We start from the raw sequence: 25,596 nt of genomic DNA on the forward strand, positions 1-25,596 counted from the left end.
ACTTTGTCATTTGACATGAGATAGTGCTAAACCTTTAAAATGGGAAACAGTTAATGACATTTTCCTGGATAAATAAAGGATGTTTATTATTGTTTCATAATTCAAGATAAAAAGTATGGTGATAATAGGGGATAAGGAGAGAAGAGACTAGAAATAAAGCAGAAAGGACTACAGGCAGAGAAGAGATTTAGAATGGCCAATGGAGAAGAAAATGTTTTGGAAGGTGGTTTTGATCGAGGTCATCGAATAATATGAAATCAATGTTGTGAAAGTACAATTGTGAACATTAAAAACGATGAGCTTACAAAACTTCTATGTACTGGACATTCTTTCCTTGCGTGTAACTTTGACATCATTTAACTTCCATAACGCCATTTTTGTTTAGAATCTCATCCTTGCACAGCTTTGCAGTGTTAAGTAGTACAGGGTTTTCTTGTTTTGTTTTTTGAGCTTCAATTAATCTGCATTAGCTGAAGAAGGCTACAAAGCCTATTCTCATGGAGCACATTGAGAACATGAACTTGATGGTTAAACTCAAAGTCATTTGGGCCTCAACTTTCTGGACTCAATTTTTCCCTTCCCATTTCCAATCCTAACTATTGACAGAATGAATCCACTAACAGATCTGACATGTTGACTAGACGAGTGATTATGTCTCCAAAGGCTGATATTTATGAACAATATTTTGACTTAACAAAGAATCATTTAATGAAGTCTCCAAGTACAATAAAAAATAATAAATATTTCTCCTTAGGATTGTCATTTGGAACGTTAATGTTCTTCCTCCTATCTTAGTGTGATGAAACTGAATTTCCATGGACTTTAGAATAATCCAGGAATGTAAAAAAACTGAGAACTCTACCGTGAGCAGGATGGTGGCAGTGTATGTATCTCTTTCTAGCACTCTGTGGCATGAGTTTCATTAGAGACAGGTATCTCCTTTTTAAGCAAACACTGAGGTCTTGGAGGGTGGGGTGTGCATATTAACATCTTGTTCATCTCACACTGTGAAGCAGGTATGTGTAGAATACCTAATGTAAATGATGGGATGATGGATGCAGCAAACCACCATGCCACATACATACTTATGTAACAAACCTGCACATTCTGCACATGTACCCCAGAACTTAAAGTAAGATAAAAAATATCCATGTGGATGAATAATCATGTTATAATGTAGCTTTTTCATATACAGATGCTGTGTTTTCAGTGATTTTGACTGCTGGCATATGTTTACCTACGATGAAAGATCTTCAGGCTTAGAACAGATCTCATAGATCACCAAGCCCAGTGTATCCTGAGATCTTCGTCAGGCACCAAGACAGAGGAAGAGTTTTTGTTTTTGGTTTTATATATATATATTTTTTTGAGATGGAGTTTTGCTCTTCTTACCCAGGCTGGAGTGCAATGGTGCGATCTCGGCTCACCGCAACCTCTGCCTCCTGGGTTCAGGCAATTCTCCTGCCTCAGCCTCCTGAGTAGCTGGGATTACAGGCACGTGCCACCATGCCCAGCTAATGTTTTGCATTTTTAGTAGAGACGGGGTTTCACCATGTTGACCAGGATGGTCTTGATCTCTTGACCTCATGATCCACCCGCTTCAGCCTCCCAAAGTGCTGGGATTACAGGCGTGAGCCACCGCGCCTGGCCTTTTTTTTTTTCTTTTTTTTTTTAAATTGAGCCCTTAACTATGTTTCGGCCACTTGGAATGCCTGGTGTGCATGGGTGATGAGTCAAAGGAGGTCCTATGGGCAGCTAGGCTTTTCTTTGTTTGGATTGGGGACCAATCCTTCTGCAAGTCAAGGCAATCAAACCAAGTGCCCACATCAGGCATGAGAGGCAAAGACCAAATCTGAGGGGTCAGAAAACACTGACAACAATGATCAGAGCTGCCACTTTAAAGTAGAAAAGAGGGTAGACAAGTAGGATGCCAATCAAAGCTCCTGTACAGACTTTCCTGAACAATCAAAACATATCTAGCTGATGGCAGCTTATCCTGTTTCCTTTTGCAAAATGGTTCTTTCCTTGTGTCACCCTATTTTGCTGTATGTGAACAAAGACTGCTTGTATGAAAATCAGACACCTTTTGTGTTAAAACTACCAAAGAAAAGTTCTGTCTGGCTTATTCTCATGTCTAAAAAATTCTGGGGATGGCAATGGTTGTGTTTTAAGAAGTATTTAAAAGAATGAGGCTCTAAAGGCAATAAATGTCTTTTATTCTGGAGTCAAATCTTTAAATTCTTTTTAAGGATCTCATTAATCAAAATAAGTGAGTAATCTCCAGACAATAGTAAGCATTGCACCCTGGAAATGCTTGGGGTTTATATATGGAAGTCAGATGAATGGAATATCAACATCTAACTGCATCCATCACTCCTATTTGTCCTTTTGCATAAGGAAATAAAATAATAGTTTTTCCTCTATGTACTGAGTAATTTTGCTATTAGAGTAGCAATACTTTGACTTTATCCAAAAGCAGCTAGGCTGTTTTCAAATGAGCCTCTCACTTCAACTAAAAACACATGACAGATTAGGTAATTTTCATGTCATTGTCAGAAAGAACCTGGCTTTTGTTCTGAAACTGCATTCCTTTGGGTTGTCTTTGACGATGCTGCAAGATCCTCTGACTTATCAGAACTCCAAATTTGGGCACGGTGTAACAATCCAAGAAACTATGGTAACTAACTTTATTGGCATCCACTGCACTAATCTTTTATGCAGCTTGATGAATATAACGTGAAAATGTGTAGAAGGGTACACAGAAGAGTACAGCTTTGACTTGAAGAAATGCAGCAGGGAAATGACTTGTTTGTGTAAATGGTCATTTTCCCTCTTGTCCCCATCAGCCCAGGTCATCTACCACTGACATATACTAGGTGTGTTGTTCCTTCAATGACTGAAGTATACATTGGTTGCAGATGTTAGAATTGGTCCATTGAGAAAACAGGCAGATGAAATCAGGGCTCAGCTCTAAGGTCACTAATAGTACCTTGATCTGTTGTATTAATAAGTTCAGGGATATCTTGTTTTATTTCACTTTGTTTTACAGTACTTTGCAGATACTGCATTTTTTAAAAATTGAAGGTTTGTGGCAACCCTGTGTTAAGTCTATCAGTCATTTTTCCAACAGCATGTGCTAACTTTGTCTTTTTCTCACATGTTGGTAATTCTCACAATATTTTAGAATTTATTGTTATTATATCTGTTATGATGATTTGTGATCAGTGATGTTTGATGTTACTGGTTTAAATGTTTTGGGGCAACGTGAACCATGCCACAAACTTAATCGATAAATGTCATGCAGGATCTGACTGCTTCACTCACTGGCTATCACCCCCCTCTCTCTCTTTTTCCTCAGGCCTCCCTATTCTCCGAGACAAAATAATATTGAAATTAGGCCAATTAATAATTTTAAATGGCCTCTGAGTGTTCAAGTGAAAGGAAGAGTCACACATTATTCACTTTAAATCAAAAGCTGGAAATGATTAAGCTTAGTGAGGAAGGCATGTCGAAAGCCAAAATAGGCTAAAAGCTAGGCTGCTTGTGCCAAAGTTAGCCATGTTGTAATTGCAAAGAAAAGGTTCTTGAAGGAAATTTAAAGTGCTATTCCAGTGAACATACAAATGATAAGAAAGTGAAACAGCCTTATTGCTGATGTGGAAAAACTTTTCGTGGTCTGGACAGATTGAACCAGCCACAGCATTCCCTTAAGTCAATGCCTAATTTATTTACTTTTGTTTTTATTTTTTGAGACAGAGTCTCACTCTGTCACCCAGGCTCAGGTGCAGTGGCATGATCTCAGTTCACTGTAAACCTCTGCCTCCCAGGTTCAAGCAATTCTCATGCCCCAGCTTTTTGAGTAGCTGGAATTATAGACATGTACCACCATGCCCAGCTAATTTTTGTATTTTTAGTAGAGATGGGGTTTCACCATGTTGGTCAGGCTGGTCTCAAACCCCTGGCTTCCAGTGATCCACCTGCCTCGGCCCCACAAAGTGCTGGGATTACAGGTATGAGCCACCATGCTGGCAGAATGCCTAATTTAGAGCAAGGTCCTGACTTTCTTCGATTCTGTGAAGGCTGAAAAGAGTGAGAAAGCTACAAAAGAAAAGTTGGGAGCTAGCAGAGAGTTGTTCATGAGGTTGAAGGAAAGAAGCCATCTCCATAACATAAAAGTGTGTGGTGAGCAGCAAGGGCTGATGAAGCAGCTGCAGCAAGTTATCCAGAGATCTAGCTAAGATCACTGATGAAGGTGGCCACATGAAACAACAGATGTCAGATGTCTGTGTATCATGCAATGTTGCAAGATATCTGTTGCATGTTCTCTGTTTCACACAATGTTCTCTGTATCATGCAATTGGAAGATGTCAACTAGGACTTTCATAGCTACAGAAAAGTTAAGGACTGGCTTCAGACCTTCAAAGTGCAGCTGACTCTTGCTAGAAGCTAATGCAGCTGATGAATTTAAGTTGAAGCCAGTGCTCATTTACCATTCTCAGAATTCTAAGGTTCTTATGAATCATGCTAAATCTGCTCTGCCTATGCTCTAGAAATGAAACAACAGAGCCTGGATGACAGTATATGTATTTACAGCATGGTTTACTGAACATTTTAAGCCCACAGTTGAGACCTACTGGTCAGAAAAAAGAAAAGAAAGATTTTTTTCAAATATTACTGCTCATTGACAATGCACCTCATCACAAGAGTGGAGATGTACAAGGAGAATAATGTTGTTTTCATGCCTGTTAACGCAGCCCATGAATTAAGGAGTTACTTCAACTTTCGAGTCTTACTAATTAAGAAATAAATTTTGTAAGGCTGCAGCTGCCATAGAAGTGATTCCTCTGATGGATCTCGGCAAAGTAAATTGAAAACCTGGAAAGGATTCATCATTCTAGATGCCATTAAGAACATTCATGATTCATGGAAGATCAAAATATCAACATGAACAGGAGTTTGGAAGAAGTTAATTCCAATCCTCATGGAGGACTTTGAGGGGATCGAGACTAAAATGGAGGAATTAACTGCAGATACAATGGAAATAGCAAGAAAACTAGAATTCTTAACAGCAGTAGAGCCTGAAGATATGACTGAATTACTGCAATTTCATGATAAAAGTTTAATGGCTGAAGAGTTGCATTATGGAGCAGTAAAGAAAGTAGTTTATTGATATGGATTCTACTCTTCACCAAGAAGCTGTGAAAATTGTTGAAATGACAGCAAAGGATTTAGCAAAGTATATAAACTTAGTTGATAAAGTAGCAGTAGGGTTTTAGAGGATTTACTCCAATTTTGAAAGAAGTTCTATTCTGGGTAAAATGCTGTCAAACAACATTGCATGATACAGAGAAATCTTTCCTGAAAGGAAAAGTCTAATCAGTGTGGCAAAGTTCATTATTGTCTTATTTTAAGAAATTACCACAACCATCACAACTTTCAGCAATCACCGCCCTGATCAGTCAGCAGCCATCAGCATCGAGGCAAGATCCTCCACCAGCAAAAAGATACAATTCACTAAAAGCTCTGATTGTTGGTAAGCAATTTTTAAAGCAACATTTTAAAATTAAGATGTGTATATATTCTTTAGACATAATGTTTTTGCACACTTAATCGACCATAGTACAGTGTCAACATAACTTTTATATGCACTGAGAAACCAACAAATGCATGCAATTTGCTCTATTGTAATACTCGCTTCATTACAGTGGTCTGGAACTGAACCCATAATATTTTGAGATATGCTTTTATTTGAGGGACTAATCTTTCCATATTATCAGGGCCTCATTCCATATGTCAGTGAGCAGGTACAGCCACTGGGACCCAGGCTGGGTCAATCACAGCATCCTGTCACCGACCACAGGGACAGCCACCAACATGGCCTTTAACTGCTTTCCCCCCAATACCTAATTAGACCTGGTATAAAAGGCACCATTCTCTCTCTTGCCAAAAGATGTAAGAACACATTCCTTATAGATGTCCATAGCCTTTGTCCTGGGTCCTGTGGAGAAGCTGACCTTAGAGAATGGTGTGGCCATGGTAAGAGAAGCAGGTAGGGGCAAGAAGAGAGTGACCTCTTGGTTCTGAAGTTCCTGAATCCAGGCATTCCTGAGCCCATCTCTACTAAAAATACAAAAATTAGCTAGGCATGGTGGCACCCACCTGTGGTCCCAGCTACTTGGGAGACTGGGGCATAAGAATCACTTGAACCTCAGAGGCAGAGATTCCAGTAAGCCAAGATCATGCCACTGCACTCCAATGAGGGTGACAGAGCAAGACTCCATCTCAAGAAAAAACAAATTTTATGGAAAAAAAAAAAGTTATTAATGCCTGTCAATCAACACACCAATTAGGATAAGTTGGAGCTGGCCTAACAGAATGATTACAATGAAAAAAAAATCTTACTTCTTATGGGATGAGATCCTTACTACGTGGAGAGTAAAATGGATTCTGCATTGGAGAAATGTGTAAAGGACCTCATTTGTGCTCTAAAAGAATTCCTTTTATTATCAGCCTTAAGTGATCAGTTTACTCTCACCATCCCTCCCTTCCTTCCCATTCCCAATTATACTGAGTTTTGGAAACTACTCTTTTACTAGAACAAAAAAGGGGAGAATTTCTCTATTTTGTATTGACCCTCTTGTGTGGATACATACATCTCCCCATATATAGGAACTCACACTCAGAAAAATCAGCATTATATCTAATAACATAAGAATGAGAACGATGAGAGGAAAGGACTCAGAGATTTAAAACCAAACACAAAACAGTGATTCAGATGAAGGGCCTAGTGCTCAAGGAGTGTGGAAATAGGCAGCTGAGATTGGAAAGGTCTGTATAACCACATGCCCTGCACCCAGTGGTGAGTACCTCAGGGCAGATGGTGCCTTTCTCACTGTAGCCCTATCACTGATCACAGGTTCATGCCTTAATAAACGTTTGTGCAACAATGTCGAGAAATGGTGAACTTGTTTGCGTGACAGCTACCCTTGCATTTTAATCAGTAATCAGTGTATGACGTAGTGGATGCTAGCTAGAACAAAGTGTTTTCAAACTGTGCTTTCCATCTCTGCAGTAATAGCTCTCCTTCTTGAGGGAGGACTGGCCACTGAGTCCTTCATGGCCTCTAGACCCCATTAAGCATTTCCATCATGTCATCGAGGAGCATGTTATTGCTCTCAGTTACTAACTCCAAACTCCCTGAGGGCAAGGAAACCTGCCTGGTTTATTTATTCTACTCACCAAGTGCCTGATGCATGGTCTCAATTTTTTTTTGAAAGAATGAATGTGCAGTGCTTATCACATATTAACATATTCTGATAAGCCAGAGAGCTCATATAAAAACAAATTAATTAGAAACTTCTGCAACCTAATGCACCGGTTTTCAAACTTTGTGGTGCATTGGAATCACCTGGGAGCTTTTAAAAACTGCCACTGTCACCAGGTATGGTAGTTCACACCTGTAATCCCAACGCATTGGGAGGACAAGGTGTGAGAATCGCTTGATCTCAGGAGTTTCAGACTAGCCTGGGCCACATAGCGAGACCCTGTCTCTACAAAAAATTTAGAACTTAGATGGGCATGGTCCCAGCTTAGGAGGCTGAGGTGGGAGGATTACTGGGGCCCAGGAGTTTAAAGCTACAGTGACTCATGATCATTCCACTGCACTCCACCCTGGGTGACAGAGACCCTGTCTTAAAAAAAAAAAAAAAATGCCACTGCCCAGGCCACACTCAGACCAACTAAGTAAGAAAATAAGAAACTTCAGGGAAAACTTTTTGATAAGTGGTGTCTAGGCATGTGCTTCTCAAATGGTAATGTGCATACGAAACACGTAGGGATGTTTTACAATTTAAATTCTGAGTCTCTGAGGTCTGGAGTGAGGCCAAGGATTCTGGGGTCTCCACAGGCTCCTAGGTGATCCTACATCGGGCCTCTAAGGGCCAGGTAGGCTTCCTGAGATTCTGAGCAGTAGCAGGCTCCCAGGCGATGGTAATGATGTACTACTGGTCTCTAATGAGTGACTCAGGGAAGGGTGACTCAGGGAAGCAAGTCTAGGTCACAGGTCTTTTTTTTTTTTTTTTTTTTTTTTTTTTTTTGCACTAGCCAGGTCGGCTCCACTTTCATCTGTTTCATGCATGGCTATTCTGCATAAAATCTCACTGGGGTGGGGCCTCTGACCAGCAATGCCCTTGTGATAAGTGAAAGAAGAGGAGAGAAAATGGGAGCAGGAAAGAGCCAGTCACTGACCAGATCACTTACTGGGCTCCTCGTAGGCCACAGCTGTCCTCCGCGGCTGCTCCCAGGAGCAGGCTGCGTCCTGGTGCTCAGCTGCAGAAATGCACCTCTCTTTCCCCTCTCTGCAGCGGTGCCCACCTTGTTGTGCATTACAAGGGCCCTGAGCCTCTCTTAAGAAGATTCTAAGCGAGCACGCTCAGTCTTCGCCACCCTGGGAGTGGGGACCGAGCTCACGGACCCCTGGGCTGTCCCTGCACCTGAGGGATTTACTTATTGTGCTGAAGAAGGGCAGGAGGGGAAAACAAAACAAAACAAAAAGGGGGAAAACAACAGCAAAACTTAGGCAGCGGAGCAGCGGGAATAGCAGCCTTCCATGTTTCCCGAGTGTGTGGAAGAGCATCCAAGCCCCAGCCCGGAGCGGCCTCCGCGGAGGCGCCGGGGTGCAGGGGCGGCGGGCGGCCGCACTTACCATGACTGTGGCCGCGGCCGCGGCTGCCTGGGCGGCCACCGCAGCTTGGTTGGCTTGGTGCTGCGCAGCTTTGATTTTGGCCTGCAAGTGTGCAGGAGGGTGAAAATATTTGCATTTCTCCCTCATGCAACGCCCCTTTATGTAATCCATACAAACGGTTACGGTGTTGTCGCTTGTGTCGATCATGGTGCTGTCTGCGGGGTGTGCAAAGCGGCAGTCGGTCTCTCCCCGGGCACAGTTTCCTCGCTGGAACTCCCTGCATACCTGAGACGGGAAGAAGAGCCGCGCTGCAGAGGCGGGTCTGAGCCCCGGCGCCCCTGCGGCCCGGCCACCGCGGGGGGAGCGGAGGCTTTGCCTGGCTTTCAGTGGTGGCTCTGGTACCACTGGCAAGAAAATATCGATTATCCGGAACCCAGGTAACCAGAATCTCTGACACACTCATTTGAGTTTTGTTTTATCCCCTTGCCCAGGGTGAAAATCTGTATTGAGAAAATAATCCGAAATCTACATTTAAACTAAAATAACAAAGGAAAATCAACAAGGCCTCCATTGTCCCTGGGTAACATATTATGCATCTATCATCTATCCATCCACCCATTCATGTATCTATGATCTATCTATTATCTACAATCTATCAATCCATACAACCATTCATCCACCTATCATCTACTATCATCAATCTATCCAGTCATCTATCCATCTGTTCATTCATCCATCATCTATTATCTATCCATCTATCTCTGTCTATCCATTCACCATCCATCTATCCATCCATCCATCCATTCATGTAGCTATCATCTATTATCTGTCATCTATCTATCCATCTATCCATCCATCCATTCATCCATCTATCATCTACTATCATCAGTCTATCCAGTCATCTATCCATCTATTCATTCATCCATCTACCATCTATCAATCATCTATTCATCACCTATTATCTATCTATCCATCTATCTCTATCATCCATCCATCTACCTATCATCTGTTCATCTATCATTACTTTTAATGGCAAAAACTGCAATTACTTTTGTACCAACCTAATATTATCTATTATCTATACATCTGTCTACTATCTATCCATCCTTCTATCCATCCATTCATTTATCCATTCACCCATCCATCATCTATCATCTACCTACTTACCTATCTAAAATCTATCAATTAATTAATCATCTAATCTATTTACCTACCTATCCAAATGCCTGCTTACCTACCTATAATCTACCTATTATTTACCAGTTACCTATAATCTATAGATCTCTCTCTATACCTTCAATATCCTACTTGGATGACAATTCTGAGAACGCTATAGGGTTTGCGCGTGTGTGTATAGGGACAATTTCATCATAGATCAAGCTACCAGATCATAGCTGTACAAAAAGAATCAGGAAAAATGATAAACTTGTTCCTCCTCTCTCTGAGGAGTTGGGGTGGGGTGGATCGGAACACTCCTGTTTCCCATTCCTTCTCTCCTGCTCTACAAAGATAGCATAATCATAAATCAGAAGAACAATATCTAAGACACTAAAACTTTCATTTTAAAGGCCACCATACTATTATTTTTAACAGCACAGAAAAAAACGAAAAAAAAAAAGATAAAAATGAAGAGATATGGCAAGAGATAAAAAGAAAGAAATAAATGGAAGGAAATCGTTTATTTTTAAAATTCTTTAATGCTAAATTATCCTGAAATCTCAAGTAACTAGAAGTCTCCATCCCCTGAGAATTCTGGTGGATCAAGATTTTACTGTATGAAAAAAGATTTCTTTAGAATTTGAAGAGTATTTTTAATTATGCCCTGAATATAGGCAACATGAAATAGCATAAATAACACATGTATATTATATAATTCTTCTCTGCTTACACATATTAGCAGGAAAGATTTATAAGTAGAATTGCAAGTTATTTCTTTTTTAGGCTCTAATTCCAAAGTGGATATGTAAGTGATCATCACGTTGACCATTAGTGATGTCATATGAAGAGTCCCTGACCTGAAATTCAAGTATTGTGAAAATCAGACATACTTGGGAAATACTGTTTCACTGACCACTGGCCAGGCCAGGTTGAAGGTAAACAGCATGAATCACCAGACTGTCAATTATTTCCTCCTACTTTGGGTATTAGCCAACATTTTATCTTTAGTTTATAAAATGCACAAAGTAAAATATTGCTAAGATGTTCCCACAGATCCTGAGTAAGCCTTCCTCCATCAGTGGAAGAATTCTGTCTGACAGCGTCATAGGTGGGGATCCGCCATCTAACTCCTACCAAGGGGCTCTGTGTGCAGCTGACTTCATTCCTGCTTTGAAATGAACCAAAAGCTGCTCTGCTAAAATCTTTGTGAATCATTTTTACAGGTCTTTGTCTACTAGCCCTGTTGGGAAGGACTATTTGTTCCCAATTCGGCTGATAATTTGTTTTCTAAAATACAGTCACATACTGAACACAAAAGCTCCGTGGGTCCAGCAGGTGGAGCCCAAAACACTTTTCCGGTCCTATGAAAGGTCTGTTCAGTAATTGACAAGGATAGGCTGGATCTTTCCAAAATAGTAACAATTAGTTTATATTCTCTTCATCTGGGCATCCAGATTGACACTAAGTGAAAAAATATATATCTTCTAAAAATCTGCAGTTTGAAATTCTGAGTTTTAAAACCTTCACAGGTTATTAAGCAGCCACATTTTACTGCCCTCAAAGTTTATTGGGTTAATATTTAAACAAATGCACATTGAAAGAACATTCTCTAATGATCCCACTGACAGAAAGCATGGTGTGCATCCTAACCAGATGCGTCACCTAACAACTTTAATCAGTAATGAAATTAAAGGAGCTCTCTGAAAAAATATCTATGAGAATCTCTATACACCCTTATAAAGTGCTGTAGTGAATAGCATAGGCATATAGTAGTAAGATAAATAGATGAGTTCTATAGCTCTGATTAAAGAGAAATTTTACCCAACAAACTACAGGAGGTTTGGTTTGATTCATAACTTAAGAATGATGTTTTATAAATATCAAAACTTGTTTTTCTGAACGTCATAGAACAATTGAGGTTAAAGAAAATATCTCAATAACTAAATTTACTCATCCTCCAATTTCCTGTTTAGCAATAACACAATCAGAACTAATATGCCAGAACGTTCTAGAGCAGCCATACTTGTTCTTAAGATACTGAAAAATGATCATACCAATTGGTAAATAGTTGTACTGCCACTTACTCCCACCACTGTCCCTAAGTGTCCTTGGCTGCCCTGGTTGCTGGGCTCCTGACCCACCAGTTTCCAGAACTTTCCTCCATGAGGAGGCCTTCAGGACCCGGAGCCATCTCTCTGGGCTGCATCATGATTGAGTCACTGATCTATTGATTGTTTAATAGTTTGCCCTTAAATGCATATTCCATGCAGCTGATTTTTGTTTGTGTTAAAACTAGTCTTTTCCATAAACTAATTTCCTTTATACTTGGCCTTAACTTCAAACCATAGAGTTATGAATGCATGGGTTTTAGGTGAGAGAGAGAGAGAGAGAGAGAGAGAGAGAGAGAGTGTGTGTATGTGTGTGTACATGGCTGTTTTGCAGGACTGAATTCTATCTCACAAGCAATCACTTATACAGAAACATACTTGTACCACAAACGCATCTTAAAACACAAATAGAATTGAAGTACCTCCAGTTTGTCAGTCCTGAGAAGTTTCTGAGTTGCAGTTGAGCCCGGGACAGTGACCGGTGGACTTCCGGGAACAATAACAGGCGTGGTGGGCAGAATTTCCGTTGGGACTAACCCAACTCCAGGGGTTACAGGTGCTAAGTAAGGAGCAAAGCTAATAGCCGTGTTTGTCCCTATCGCGGGACCTACAGGAAAAGTGGGCTGTTAAAGAAAGACAACACAGGAGAAAGAGTTCTTTAGAATAAAACTTTAAAAAATTACCAGCAAATGTCATTTGAGCAAAATGCATTCATCATATACTCTTTGTGTTAGTTGTATAGCTCAATGCTGACCTGCATTAAAAATGAAATCCACGGAGACCCTCTCTTCCCTAAACCATACAGAAATATGAGAGAACATCATAGAGATCTCTAGTTACAGGAACTAGATTAAGCTTTTGTCTCTATGAAAGTGTTCTCAACAACAAAAAATTAATTTTCAACTCTAATTACTCAATATTCCAAACTATTAAATATCATAACACTAAGGTAGTGAAACCTGTAGAATACTGGCTGATAATCTTTGATTTATTCTACGTGTTTCTCAAAGGGAAAGGAGTAATGAAACCCCTCGATGATAGCCTGATTTTCAAGTTGCCTAAGTCTATGCATCCTCAAACAGTGGAGCTTACTTGCAATTTTATTTTGCCCAGACTTACCAGTATGTTTCCATATTCCGTCATTAGCATGTACATTCCCAAAATTCACATGTAGTTTTCAAATCAACCTACGATTTTTTTTGCTCTAGTTCAACTATGTCTACATCTAGTCAGTCTTCCCTCCTAAAAGGTTTTATGGAAAAGCTTTTTAATCAATTTTTCAATTGGCTATTAAAAGTTGGTTTGGTTTCCTAGATCACAAAATCAACACAGCAGTGACAAGAGCATACAGAACCTTATTAAATTTGCTCTCTGACACCATATTCCTCATCTAGGAATAAGAAGAACTACACTAGTGGGTTGAGGTGACGATTATTTTTAAAAGTTCCACCTAAAATATGTAAATACTTCCATCTTTTAGAAAGGAAATAATGTACATTTAAGAGAACAAACCTTGTTAAGTAATTTAAAATACTAAAGACTTTTCTTAGAATAAACTGCACACCGAATTGGACCTGAATGCTTCTTTCTGTTTGCTTGTTAATTACAGATGATTTTTAACCTATTTGTTTTTAGATATTTGCAATCATATATTAATGCAATTTTGTAACACTGAATTTTACGGTTGCTTGTCACACTTTTAGGGTTGAACTATGCTGTGTCACGCGTATTCTCTGTTTCTACATTCTTTTGTCTATTTATGACCCCAGATGAATTGTTTAACATATGGGAAAAATAACAACTTATGTTTAGTAAACGTTTTTCTTTATAGCAGAAACAGAAAAATATCTCTTATGAATACTAATGATAGAGAACAGTAAATTATTGACAGTTTGTGCAGGAAGTTATCAGATAGGAAGGAAAGCCTATTTTCAAAGTGGCTGGAAGGGGTGGTTCTAATGGTGTTAGAAAGGTACTGTCTCAGTACTCCCACAAGGACCTCTTAGATCTTTATGGCTCAGATATAAAATCCACTTTGGGAGAAAGTTGCATCATAAGGTGTGAACGTGGGAAATAGACAGCAGTTAGGATTTTTCCTCCCTTGACTATAAACAAAAGTTTTTATGTGTATGTTACTCAATGAGTCATAATTATAGAAAGTTGTGATTTTCAGTAACTGTAGCTTTTATAATTTAGCACTGCTGGAGAAAAATCCAAGTGATTTAAATGGTCTAAGGACCATGTAATGTTAGGATTTTTAAAAAGAATCAATTCCGAAAGGTCATAAATCACAGCACATCAGCGATTCAGTGGACTAGCTCTGTCAGAAATGCCTGGGGGAGATTTTACAAATAGAGATAAATTCTGACCCAATAGGTCTAGGCTGAGACTTTGATATTTACATTTTTGAATTTTACTAAATGATCCGATGCAGGGCCAAATTTGGGGACCACTGTTATATGTGAGGAGTGAAAATAGTCTTAAAATACTTGGACTAAATGTGTAATTTAACCCAGAGACGAATTATCAACGTAAACATTTAGATAAAAAAGCCCTCCCCCATATTTCCATTTTTATTTCTTCTGGAAGCAAATTCTCAACCTTCCTAGCCCGCAGATCATTTGAAGCCAGGGTTAGCGTGGTGCCATAAATACGGGTTGTACTTTGGCTTGTCGATAGGGTTGAGAACCTCAAAACGCATTTCCCAAAACCATTCTGGATATCAACAAATCTATTCCAATTAGCTAACTTTTGGCTTCAAAAATGTATGTTCCTTGTTCATCTGAGTTCATAGTCAAACAGGAATATTCCAGTATGTTTTATTGATGGTGGCAATAACATAGTTCATAGAGAAATAGTATTATTTTAAAGTAAAACCATAGATGTTAGACTCAGAGAGACCTGAATTCAAATCTAGTGCTCTGACACTAATTTTTAACCTGGGGAGGAAATTAACCTCCCTGGGCTTTAATTTTCATATCTGCAAGGAGGAAGTGAAACTACTTAGCTGAAAGAATTGGGCAGAACGAAGTGCTATTGCGTCCCCACTTCCCATGGTCAGAACTCAATAAAAAGCAGCTATCATTAATACTGTAAAAATCAATATTGATCAAGTTTTTTTTTTTGGCCTCAAATTATCTGACAGTTCTACAACAGAGACTTAACGAGCATAGCATTATAGTAGGGGTATAAAAGTTAGCAAAATTATAGCAAACATTTTCTCTTTCTTTTTGAAATGTGGACTGAAAAAAAGTATTTTCTGTCACATGAAACTGAAAGTTGCAAGTTCATAGGCCTTACGAAGACAGATGCAGTTGGTTATTTTCCTTTTTGATGTAGCGTGTTTTTCATTGAAGTTGATTCGTTAAAAAATATAGTTGGGGGATTTGCAGAGACCTTCACTCCCTCTTAATGCTATTCTGGATAATAATGCTTTACATCTGGGAAAGGTTCTGGTCGTTCTCAAGGCATTCTCACACTTGTCTTCTTTAATCTTCTCAAATCCATGAGAAGCAAGTGTGGCAGCAAGAACAGCCCAGCCTTCCAGGTGAAAGCAATTTAAAGGAGAGCCGCTAAACGGATAACCCAAGGTCAGTGCTGCAAGGCAAAGTCGAGGCAGAACACCCCGGGACTCCTGGCTCCTAGTCTGAGGCCGCGTCCACTCTTCTGCAATTACTAGATTTTGTTGGTTATTTCATAAAACAAAAGAGGAAAAAGAATCCCCCACAAATCAGTTGTCCGTCTGTTTCTGGAGCGAATGCAGAGGGCGTTGGTGGAGCGTTGCGCAGGAACGCGTCCCACAGCCTGCCTGGGCCTTCTGCAGACAGGAGGCGGGGGCCTGCTGCCTTGGAAAAGTGGTTCTCAGATCCTGGATTCCAATGACTCCCGAGGCAGAATCTCCGCCAGCAACGGATCCCGGTGTCTGCGTTTGGTTCTCAGCCGGCGGCTGAGAAAAGAGAAGGGCAGCACCTTCTGATGATTCTGTTCCTGGAAGCGCACCAACTACAGCTTGGGAGAATTCGCCCTGCAGTTTCTCAGAAGCGCTGCTGCCAGGCCCTCTGAGACAGGACCCGTTCGGGTCCACGTCATCTCTCAGCTCTCAGCCACAGTCAAGGGGCCAGAGGACAAGAGTCGGGAACGCCTCCTTGAAGAAAATCGCTTCGGAAACGCTGGTCTGGAGAGGTCCTGCCCCGGTCTCCACTCCACCTTCGGGGGTGTCTCCGCAGGCTTCCACGCCCTGCTTTCCTTCCCAGGACATCAGGTCCGGGTTCAGAGATGACAAACACATCCGCACACTCACACACACAACACACTCATATACACAACTCATAGTCACAACACATTCACATACGCACAACACACACTCCCATACACTCACAACCCACTCTCATACACTGACATACACAGTACAACACACTCATGTGCACTCACACACACTCAAAACGCACCCACAGGCAACACACTCATATACACTCAGTATACACACTCCCATACACTCACAACCCACTCACATACACTGACATACACAATACAACACACTCATGTGCACTCACACTCAAAACGCACCCACAGACACGCATATGTACGCTCACTCACACACAACACTCATACACGCAAAACAACACACTACAGACTCACACAACACTCATACACTAGAAACACAACACTCATGTACATTCACAGTCAAAACATGCCCACAGACACACAACACACTCATGTACACTCACTACACACACTTCCATACACACAACCCACTTACATACACTGACACACATACACAACACACTCATGTACACGCACACACACTCAAAACGCACCCAGAGACACAACACACATGTATACACACAACACTCATACACTCAAAACAACACACTCATGTACACTCACTACACACAATACTCATACACTCGAAACAAACACATTCATGTACAGTCACACACACTCAAAACATGCCCACAGACACAACACATTCATGTACACTCACTACACACAACACTCATACACTTGAAACACATAACACACTCATTTGCACACATATACACATTACACTCAGACACACATATACTCACACAACACACACACTTATGTATACTCATATACTCACTCAAAACACACAGATACACTTACACATAAACACTCGTACACTCACACAACACTCACACTCAACACACTTATGTAAACTCACATTCACAACACACCCACATACACACCACACACAACACATACACACACATACACAAACACACTTGTACACATATAATACATACAACTCATGTACACTGATACACTCAACACACACAGACATCACATACAACACACACACACCACACTCACAAAATACCCACATCCCCCACACACTCACACACTCATGTACACGCACAACACACAAAACACATTCATGCACACTCACATATACTCACTGCACACATACAACACATACACTCACAACAGTCACATACACTTGTCTGCATTCAACACACAACACACTTGTACACTCACATACACTACATACATATGCAACACAACACACACATTCACACCAATACTCATATACTCACACAGTACACACACTTGTACACTCACACACACACTGTATACGTAAAACAGTGCACTCATTTACACTCACACATAACACACTCATGTAGACACAACACACATGTACACTCAATACACACACCATATATTCATGTGCACACATACATTACACATACTCACAAAACATACATACAACACACTTGTACACTCATACACACACTACACATACTCATGACATGCTAACATATACTCACACATAATACACTCATACACACATACATCCACAATGCACTGATGTACACTAACACATACTATACACATACACATTTACACTCACATACACAACACACACACATACACTCATACTCACACACACTCAAAACACACACAACACTCATATACACTCACACATACTCCACACTCACATACACACACAACACACTCATGTACACACATTCACTGTCAGCACACTCACATATGGTCACACACACAATACACTCATCTCACACACACAATACACTCAAGTACACTCATATACACTCACATTCACACATGTTCATATACACAATATTCTCATAGACTTACAATACAACACACACTACACACACTCATTACAGACAACATACAATGCTAACACACACAACACACTCTTTACTCTTATATACACTCATAACATACACACCACACTCAGCACACTCATGCACACAGCAAACTCATGTACACTCACATATATTCACAACACACCCATATACCACAAATACATTCACTACACACAATACACATACACTCACAGTACACATGCAACACACACTACAGACAACACACATGCACTCACAACACACTTGCACACATATGTACACTCATTGCACACCTGCATGCATACATATACTCACTATACACACACTACACACTTCCACACATACGCTCACTACACCATCACACTTATGTACTTACAACACACTCTCGCGCACACATGCACATTCTTTGCTATTTTGTAGCAACAAGGGGGATTAGCCAAGGGTAATGGCTAAGTGGCCTGAGGCATTTCATGGCTCAAAAGTCCCGTCAATCGGCAAGAATGCTGTTGTTCCACCCGTTTAGAATGCATCTGCTTTAAATGATACATGTCGGGCACTGGCTAAAAGGCTCCTCCCTCTACTGCCAGAAGCAGCTCCAGAGAGCAGAAGACCCATGCAAGACTTGTCCCTTGGGGCTTTTCCGTCTCCATCCCCCTAAAGGTCCTCCGCATTTGCTGCTTTATCTTGAGTGAACATCTGACAGCTGGGCGTGCTCTGGGAAGGGCGGGAGGGAAGAATTCCTGTCCTATTCTCTCAGGAATTGGGGAGAGAAAAGCTGCTAGGAGGAATAAACGAAGGGGACTTTTCAAATATTGTGAAATTTGAGACAGAAGGGTTGTAAGAGGAGAGAATAACTTGAATTTTCATTCCCTTAATAAATATTTATTGGTGTAGACATGGTGCCAGTATACGGTGCACATTGATTAAACTGAAGCCTTAATGAAAAAGAAGAAAACAAACAAAATTACAGTTCATTTGTACGGATAAGCAGAAAAGGAGGAGGACTCGCTGGTAGAGAAGGCTGAGGGTTGTAGGTGGGTTGCAGGGGTGCACCTGGAGTCCTTATGAATGAGGTGAGTTAATGTGTGAAGAGCACTAGGACATGGACAGGCCAGCAAAGGTAGAGAGGCTGTGGGCACGCATGAACTGTGTGTGTTCACCTGGCATTGTAGGCAGGGTGGTGACCAGATCACAGAAGCCATAGGTCATGGTCAAGGTCAGAGTTTCGGCTTTCTCCCAGTAAAATGGGAAATCATTGAGGGGCTTTACATAAGGGAGTGATACGATCCTGTTTATGTTTTAAAAAGATTGCTCTGGTTGTTGCATATCAGACATAATGGAGTAATGCAAGAGTGGATATTGACAGATTAGGAAGTTAAATGCTTTTACGGTATTTTGATAAAAGGTTAATGGTGGCTCAGATGAGGGTGCTGAGACGTAGGGGAATGGATGGGGTTCAGGGCAGATATGATAGGACTTGCTGGTGAACTGGATGTCAGAGAGTGTTCAGGAAAGAGTCCGCTAGGTTTTGGTGTGAGATTGCTGGTTGATAGTACCATTTACTTAAAATGGGAAGAATTTGATTTTGAACGTCTCAAGTTCCTGTAAGAAATTTAAAGGTGAGGCCTGTCAAAAGGTGGATTTATGAGCCTGGGGCTCAGAGAAGAGGTTGAGACAGATGCATACATTTGGGGGTTCTCAGTCTTTAGATGATTGACAGTCACAGGAATGGATGTGACCACAAGGGAGAGGGTAGATGGAAAGAAATATCCAGCTCTTGGAACTTCAGCATACAGAAAAGGAACATGGTGGGCAACAGAGACAGAGGAAGGAGTGATCAGGGAGGAAGGAATGTTTAACAAAGGAGATATTGGTCACATGAGTTGAGTATTGCTGAGAGGTGAAATAAATTGTCTTAGTCCCTTCTGACTGCTTTTAGAAAATACCATAAACTGGGTGGCTTGGAAACAACAGAATTGAATTTCTCACAGTTTTGCTGCCCCAAATCAAGGTGCTGGCAGATTTGATGTCTGATGAGAATCAGCTCCCTGGTTCATAGACAGCGCCTTCTTGCTGTGTCTGCACATGGCAGGTGGGTCAGGGGTCTCTCCCATGTCTCTTCTGATAAGGGCACTGATTCCATTCATGAGGGCTCCACCCTCAGGACCTAATTGCCTTCTGTAGACACTTGGAAATTAGGATTCAACATGTGAATTTTGGTGGGACATAAACATTCAGACCATAGCAACTATAAAGGCAAAAAGTGACCATTGATTTGGTAATATGGAGGACACTGGTAAGAGATTGCAGTAGAATGGGTTTAAGAATGGACAGGAGAAGGGAATGGGAGAAGTATCCACAGTGCTGTAAAGAAGGTTGATACTTGAGACTCTCTTTATCAATTGACTTGTCTTAAGCAATTTCTGCATCTATTAGTTTCTGGTAACTGCTGTAAACAGCTATAAATTACTATAAACCCGTTACGTTGTCTTAGAACAACACACATTTATCCCTTTTTAGTCCAGGAGGCCAGAAGATCCAAATCAGTTTCACTGAGCCAAAATCAAGGTGTTGGCAGAACCACGTTCCCTCCAGAAGCTCTAGGAGAGAATCCATTTCTTGACTCTTCCATCTTCTGGTGGTTGCTGGCATTCCTCCGATTGTGGCCGCATCACTTCAATCTGCCTCTGTGGTCACATAGCCTTGTTCCTCTTCTGTCTGTGCTAACTCTCCCTCTCTCTTAGAAGGGTGCTTGTAGTTGCATTCAATCCAGGAGGGTCTCCCCATCTCAAGATTCTTAACATAATCCCATCTGCAAAGCCCCTGCTTCCATATAAGGTGACATTTATAGGTTCCAGGTACCTCTGAGAGCCATTATTCAGCCACCTATACCCTACTAGGTTACTAATTCATTTCTGAGACTGAATTAATTTGTTTGTAGAGTTGATCATTTTTAAGCATGTCACAGTTTTTATTCTAATACTTCCAGTGATTTAAAAACCTCTATTAAAATATTTAAGTGTAATATTCCTTTTTCATAGGGAAATGGTGATTATGAACTTCTAATTAATATTTGAGATAACAAGAAACCTAACTTTCAAAAAAAGTTCAACTAATAGTTAACAGCAGGAATGAGATTCTCAACATTGCCAACATTGAGTACCAGGGTCAGCCCTTATTAATTCTAAATAGATAGGATGTGTATGAGTCAAATAACTGAGACACATAGTGTGGTGTTATTATGTTGACCTTGCTGGCTCTAAATTTATTGCTGTAGACATTATTTAATATGTATAACTAAATATTTTAGTATTTAGGTAAATTAATAAAATAGTTAATATGCATCAATAAAGAGAGAACCATAAATTATACATGTGTGTAGTTTAAACAAAACCACTTAAATGCCTATTTTGGGGATTAAATATGTTCAGAACTCTATCTGCGTCTAGTTCTTAATCTGGGTGAGCTCTTACTCACCCTTTAAGACAGGCTTATTTGAGACTTCCTCCAGGCAGCTTTCCTCATCCACTCTCATCATTTACTGTGCCTGAATTTTACTTTGCCCTTTTCATGTGTTTGTCTATTACGAAAAGACTGTGTCTTATTTATCTTGGAGCCCTCGGCACCTGGCATTTCCGGGCAGAGCTGTTTCCTGGCTACTCTCTGCAGAAACCTGGGGACAGGCAGAATGGCTGACAACCTGCCAGATTCTCTACCCTCCTTTGGGTGGGCCCTGCCCTCCACACCCCATCTCACAGGGAACACAACAAGAAAATTGAATTTGCTGGTAGCCATCCCTCCTAATTTAGCAGGTTTCAGTCATGCAGACTTTTCCTACAATAAACATTGATTTTTAAACAAAAGTCTTTTGTTCACATACTTCTTAAAAACAAACAAATTTCCCTCACTTCAGATTTAAAAAAAAAAAAAAAAGTGAGCTTGTTTCTGACAAATACTTCACAAATGTAAGTGAAACCCACTAAAATTAAATGTACTCCTTTTCCCCAAGGATCTCAATCCTAAAACAATTTCCAGACTTTTAAGGAAGTACTTTCAGACAGGGTGAAATCAGGGAAAAAATATTGTGCAATATGTATTCGTATACTTAAGTCCCTCCAGTGTTTGATCTTGTGACAATGGTCCGAGCTGTCACACCTTTTGCAGGCCTCTGAAAGGCAGGACAGTTTAGTGACTCAGGTAGAGTTTTCCTTGGTGGTGCTGCCTTTGACATCCTTCTTTGGGGCTGTTACTAGAATCTGCCTGGAACAGACTGCAGACAAAATTCTGCTAACATGTCTGAGTTAAGTCCCAGCTCCAAGATTTATTAGCTGCAAGACATTGGGGAAAATCATCGAACTTCTCTGGTTTCTCACTTTCCTCATCCTTTAAGTGGTGTCAGAAAGCGACATAGCTAAAAACATTTTAGGCATCTCAAACTCATTGATACATAGATTATTAATTCACACTGTAAATGAACATGTTAAAACGATTTCTGTTCTAAGATGGCTGAGATACAGAGTTGATGAAAGGAGATGGAGTGATACAGATTTCCCAGATACTGATTAGAAATTGTCTTTGTTTCCTGGTTCCACAAATATTTTTCTATTAATTTTTTAAAAGCCTATTTTCCTTCATCTATTGAGCTTTAAAGCTATTTGCTTTCATTGTAACCAAAGTGACAAAGTGGAGAGAGGCCACCCTGGGTCAATGTGGCATCATCCGTACCAACACTGAAACCATCCACCTCATCACTGAATAAGACGTACTCACCACTGGATGAAGTGGTGTTCCTGGAAACATAAATTGCATCTGCTGGGCAAGCATTGCTGCTGCAGTTTTTTGCTGAATCAAATTGTTCCTCCCATTAATTTCTAGTTGAGTTTTTAAGTGTGTCGGAGGGTGAAGATACTTGCAGTTCTCTCTTGAACAACGGCCCTGTAAAAACAAGTTTTGGTTTTAGGATTGTTGTAAGTCGCTTGCAACTCCTAAGTCAACCTTTGAACAATCACTTTTTATATACAAAAGCAAGGATGCTTTGTGTGTGTGTGTGTGTGTGTGCATGTGCTGATGTGTGTGTGTTGGGGAAAAGTGAATCACACATTACATGATTGTCAAGGTTGCTTGAACCTGTAAAGTAGAGAAGCTTCCCGAGGATTTTTTCCCTTTCTTTCTTCTTTCTTTTTTTCTTTCTCTTTTTCTCTTTCTTTCTTTCTCTCTTTCTCTTTCTCTCTTTCTTCTTTCTTTCCTTTCTCTTTCTTTCTTTCACTGCCTCTCTTTTCTTTCTTTCTCTTCCTTCTTTCTTTTCTTTCTTCTTCCTTCCTTCCTTCCTTCCTTCCTTCCTCTCTCTTTCTCTTTCTTTCTTTCTTTCTTTCTTTCTTAATGGATTCTAAACCCTGACAAAAGATTTCAAAGAAGTGTGACTGCTGAGAGAAAGGAAAGGTCCTTCCACTACACAGTATGGAAGGTAATCAGAAGGGCACATCTATTTTGGGCTATCAAACAGTCTTTGAACTTGCCATACGCTTGTTTGTACATGCTAGAGCAATGTCCAAATATGAATAATTATGTAATAAATTTGTGGAGTGGAAAGTAATAAGAATTTTAAATGTGTGTTCCAGATTAGCTGAAAACATTCTTTCTTTCCGCTTATTGATGAAGAGGCAATAGCAGTGCAGGGTGGACTTTTCATGGTAATATACACATAGATGACATTTTCAGGCCTGAGCTCAAATAATCATCTGCAAGTGATTACTTTGCTACAGAAAAGCTGTCACTCTATATGCCTGCCTTACCCTCATCACAGGAGTTACTCCCATGACAGGAATATCAAATCTGATGTCATGATGTGACATAGTGAAGTGTCTATGGCTAAAGTAATATTTGGATGCCAAAGCTGGTAAAACAAAGGAAAAGAGTAATTAGGTGACAAGGTACATAAAACCAGTCTTGAAAGGTAATTGCATAGGGCGATGTTTATACATAATCCCCAAGTTTTCAAACCACCAATTGAGAGAATTACATTGACATGTGAATTATACAATTTCTGGAGAAAGAAGAGTAAACTGTGAACCAGTTTGAGTATCACACTTCCCTAAAGAATTAGTCCATTTTCAGGCAAGAAAAGAGAGAATTGATTTGTTTATCAGATATAAAAATAATTTTAAAAAGCAAGCTTGGGGGATCTGGGGAAATGAATTTGTTTATAGTCATCCTAATTCTAAACATCTGGAGTTCTCACTCTGCTTCCCACTAATTTCAGCCGCACTTTCGGCAGATCCGACTTCCTCTCTGGAGTTTGAATCTTCCCAGACTACCACGGAGAAGGGCAGACATGGGTCCTGTTCTAGTCCCAGTTGTCTGTGCTAATCAACAAATGCTGTCCTGAGGATCTACTGTTAGCAGCGTCAATAGTTGCATCACCCTCTTTGGGGAGGTTAACCAGGCAGGTGCCAAGGATGCCAAAAGGAGTAAGTCCTTGTTTACTGCTATTAAGAGTCTGTAACAATAGGTAACACCAATATGTCTCCTTAGTCTCAAGTTCATATGGTTGACGTTTCATTCAGCTTCCTATGTATAAATGGACATCCTAGGGCAAGTATTTGGAAAATCTATTGTAAAAATAGAGGTAAAATGGACACTAATCTAAATCAAAGCAATCTAGGAATCTCTCTTTTCTCTCTTCATTTGCTTCTCTTGCAAATCGAATCTTTTAAAAATTTTTAATCCTAAATCTCTTTGCTTTATGGCTTGCCAGGATCCTTCCAGCCCTGTCAACTGGCTTCATTCATTTCTCATTTTATTTCCCTTTCTTCCTTCCTTTGACACTCGCTTGTCCTTCTGTTAAAATTAAATCTCCAAGAGAGGCTCAGATTGAGCAGCTCCTACAACGTAGGTGTGTGCCCAGTCTTTGAATTGGCTGTCTTTATATCAGGTGGCCAAAAACAATTTTATCATTTGTGATGGGAGGTGTCGGTGAGGATCAAAACGTAAGTACAGCCCATCAGCTGGGGCGAAGGAGGGTTTCATAGAATGCATGTCTTGTATAGAGGGTAAGCCACCCTAGGCTTCTCCAACCGCAATCCAAACTCTCTTTAGCCACAAACACTGCTCTTGGAAGCTGACACCTAGAAAGGCTCATGTATTCAGGGTGCAGAGGTGGGTTTAATGGAGAGACTTGGGAAAGCAGAATTCCACAGGATGAGGATGGAATTAGTGAAATGTCTACATTTCTACCAGTATGGCTATTAAGTTGTATTCACTCATATAATTGTTAATTTAATCACTAGTCTTTAAATGTAATGCTTTGTGGCTGCATATACACATTTCAATTTGGCTGGAAAGATACAATTTTCTTATAAATGCTCTTACCTCTTGATACAACTGGGATTCGTAGGGAACTATATAAGCTATTTTCAGCTAATAGAACATATTTTACAGCACTGTATTAGTAATTTATCAATGAAACCTTCTTTTTTGTGAGAATTGCTGTAATTTCCTAGTGTCCTTACTTGCAAACTTGTAGTGAAGAATATTA

The 25,596-nt window shown here is 40.3% G+C and overlaps 1 protein-coding gene across 9 annotated transcripts in view; it reads right to left on the reverse strand.

Moving 5' to 3' along the window:
• Window positions 1–25,596, reverse strand: part of MBNL2 (muscleblind like splicing regulator 2) — a 175,019-nt gene that overhangs the window by 39,328 nt on the left and 110,095 nt on the right. For 8 of the 9 annotated variants that reach the window (XM_003928208.3, XM_010338804.3, XM_010338802.3 and 5 more), the window contains exons 3-5: window positions 22,833–22,997; window positions 12,372–12,572; window positions 8,705–8,968 (exon numbers count right to left, since the gene is read on the reverse strand). In XM_003928208.3, the coding sequence (XP_003928257.1) occupies window positions 8,705–8,968; window positions 12,372–12,572; window positions 22,833–22,997 (630 nt within the window). The remainder of the gene's footprint in view (window positions 1–8,704; window positions 8,969–12,371; window positions 12,573–22,832; window positions 22,998–25,596) is intronic. The other variant, XM_074387525.1, reaches the window with a different exon arrangement.

Source organism: Saimiri boliviensis, chromosome 16 (assembly GCF_048565385.1).
Source record: "Saimiri boliviensis isolate mSaiBol1 chromosome 16, mSaiBol1.pri, whole genome shotgun sequence".
Taxonomy (NCBI): domain Eukaryota; kingdom Metazoa; phylum Chordata; class Mammalia; order Primates; family Cebidae; genus Saimiri; species Saimiri boliviensis.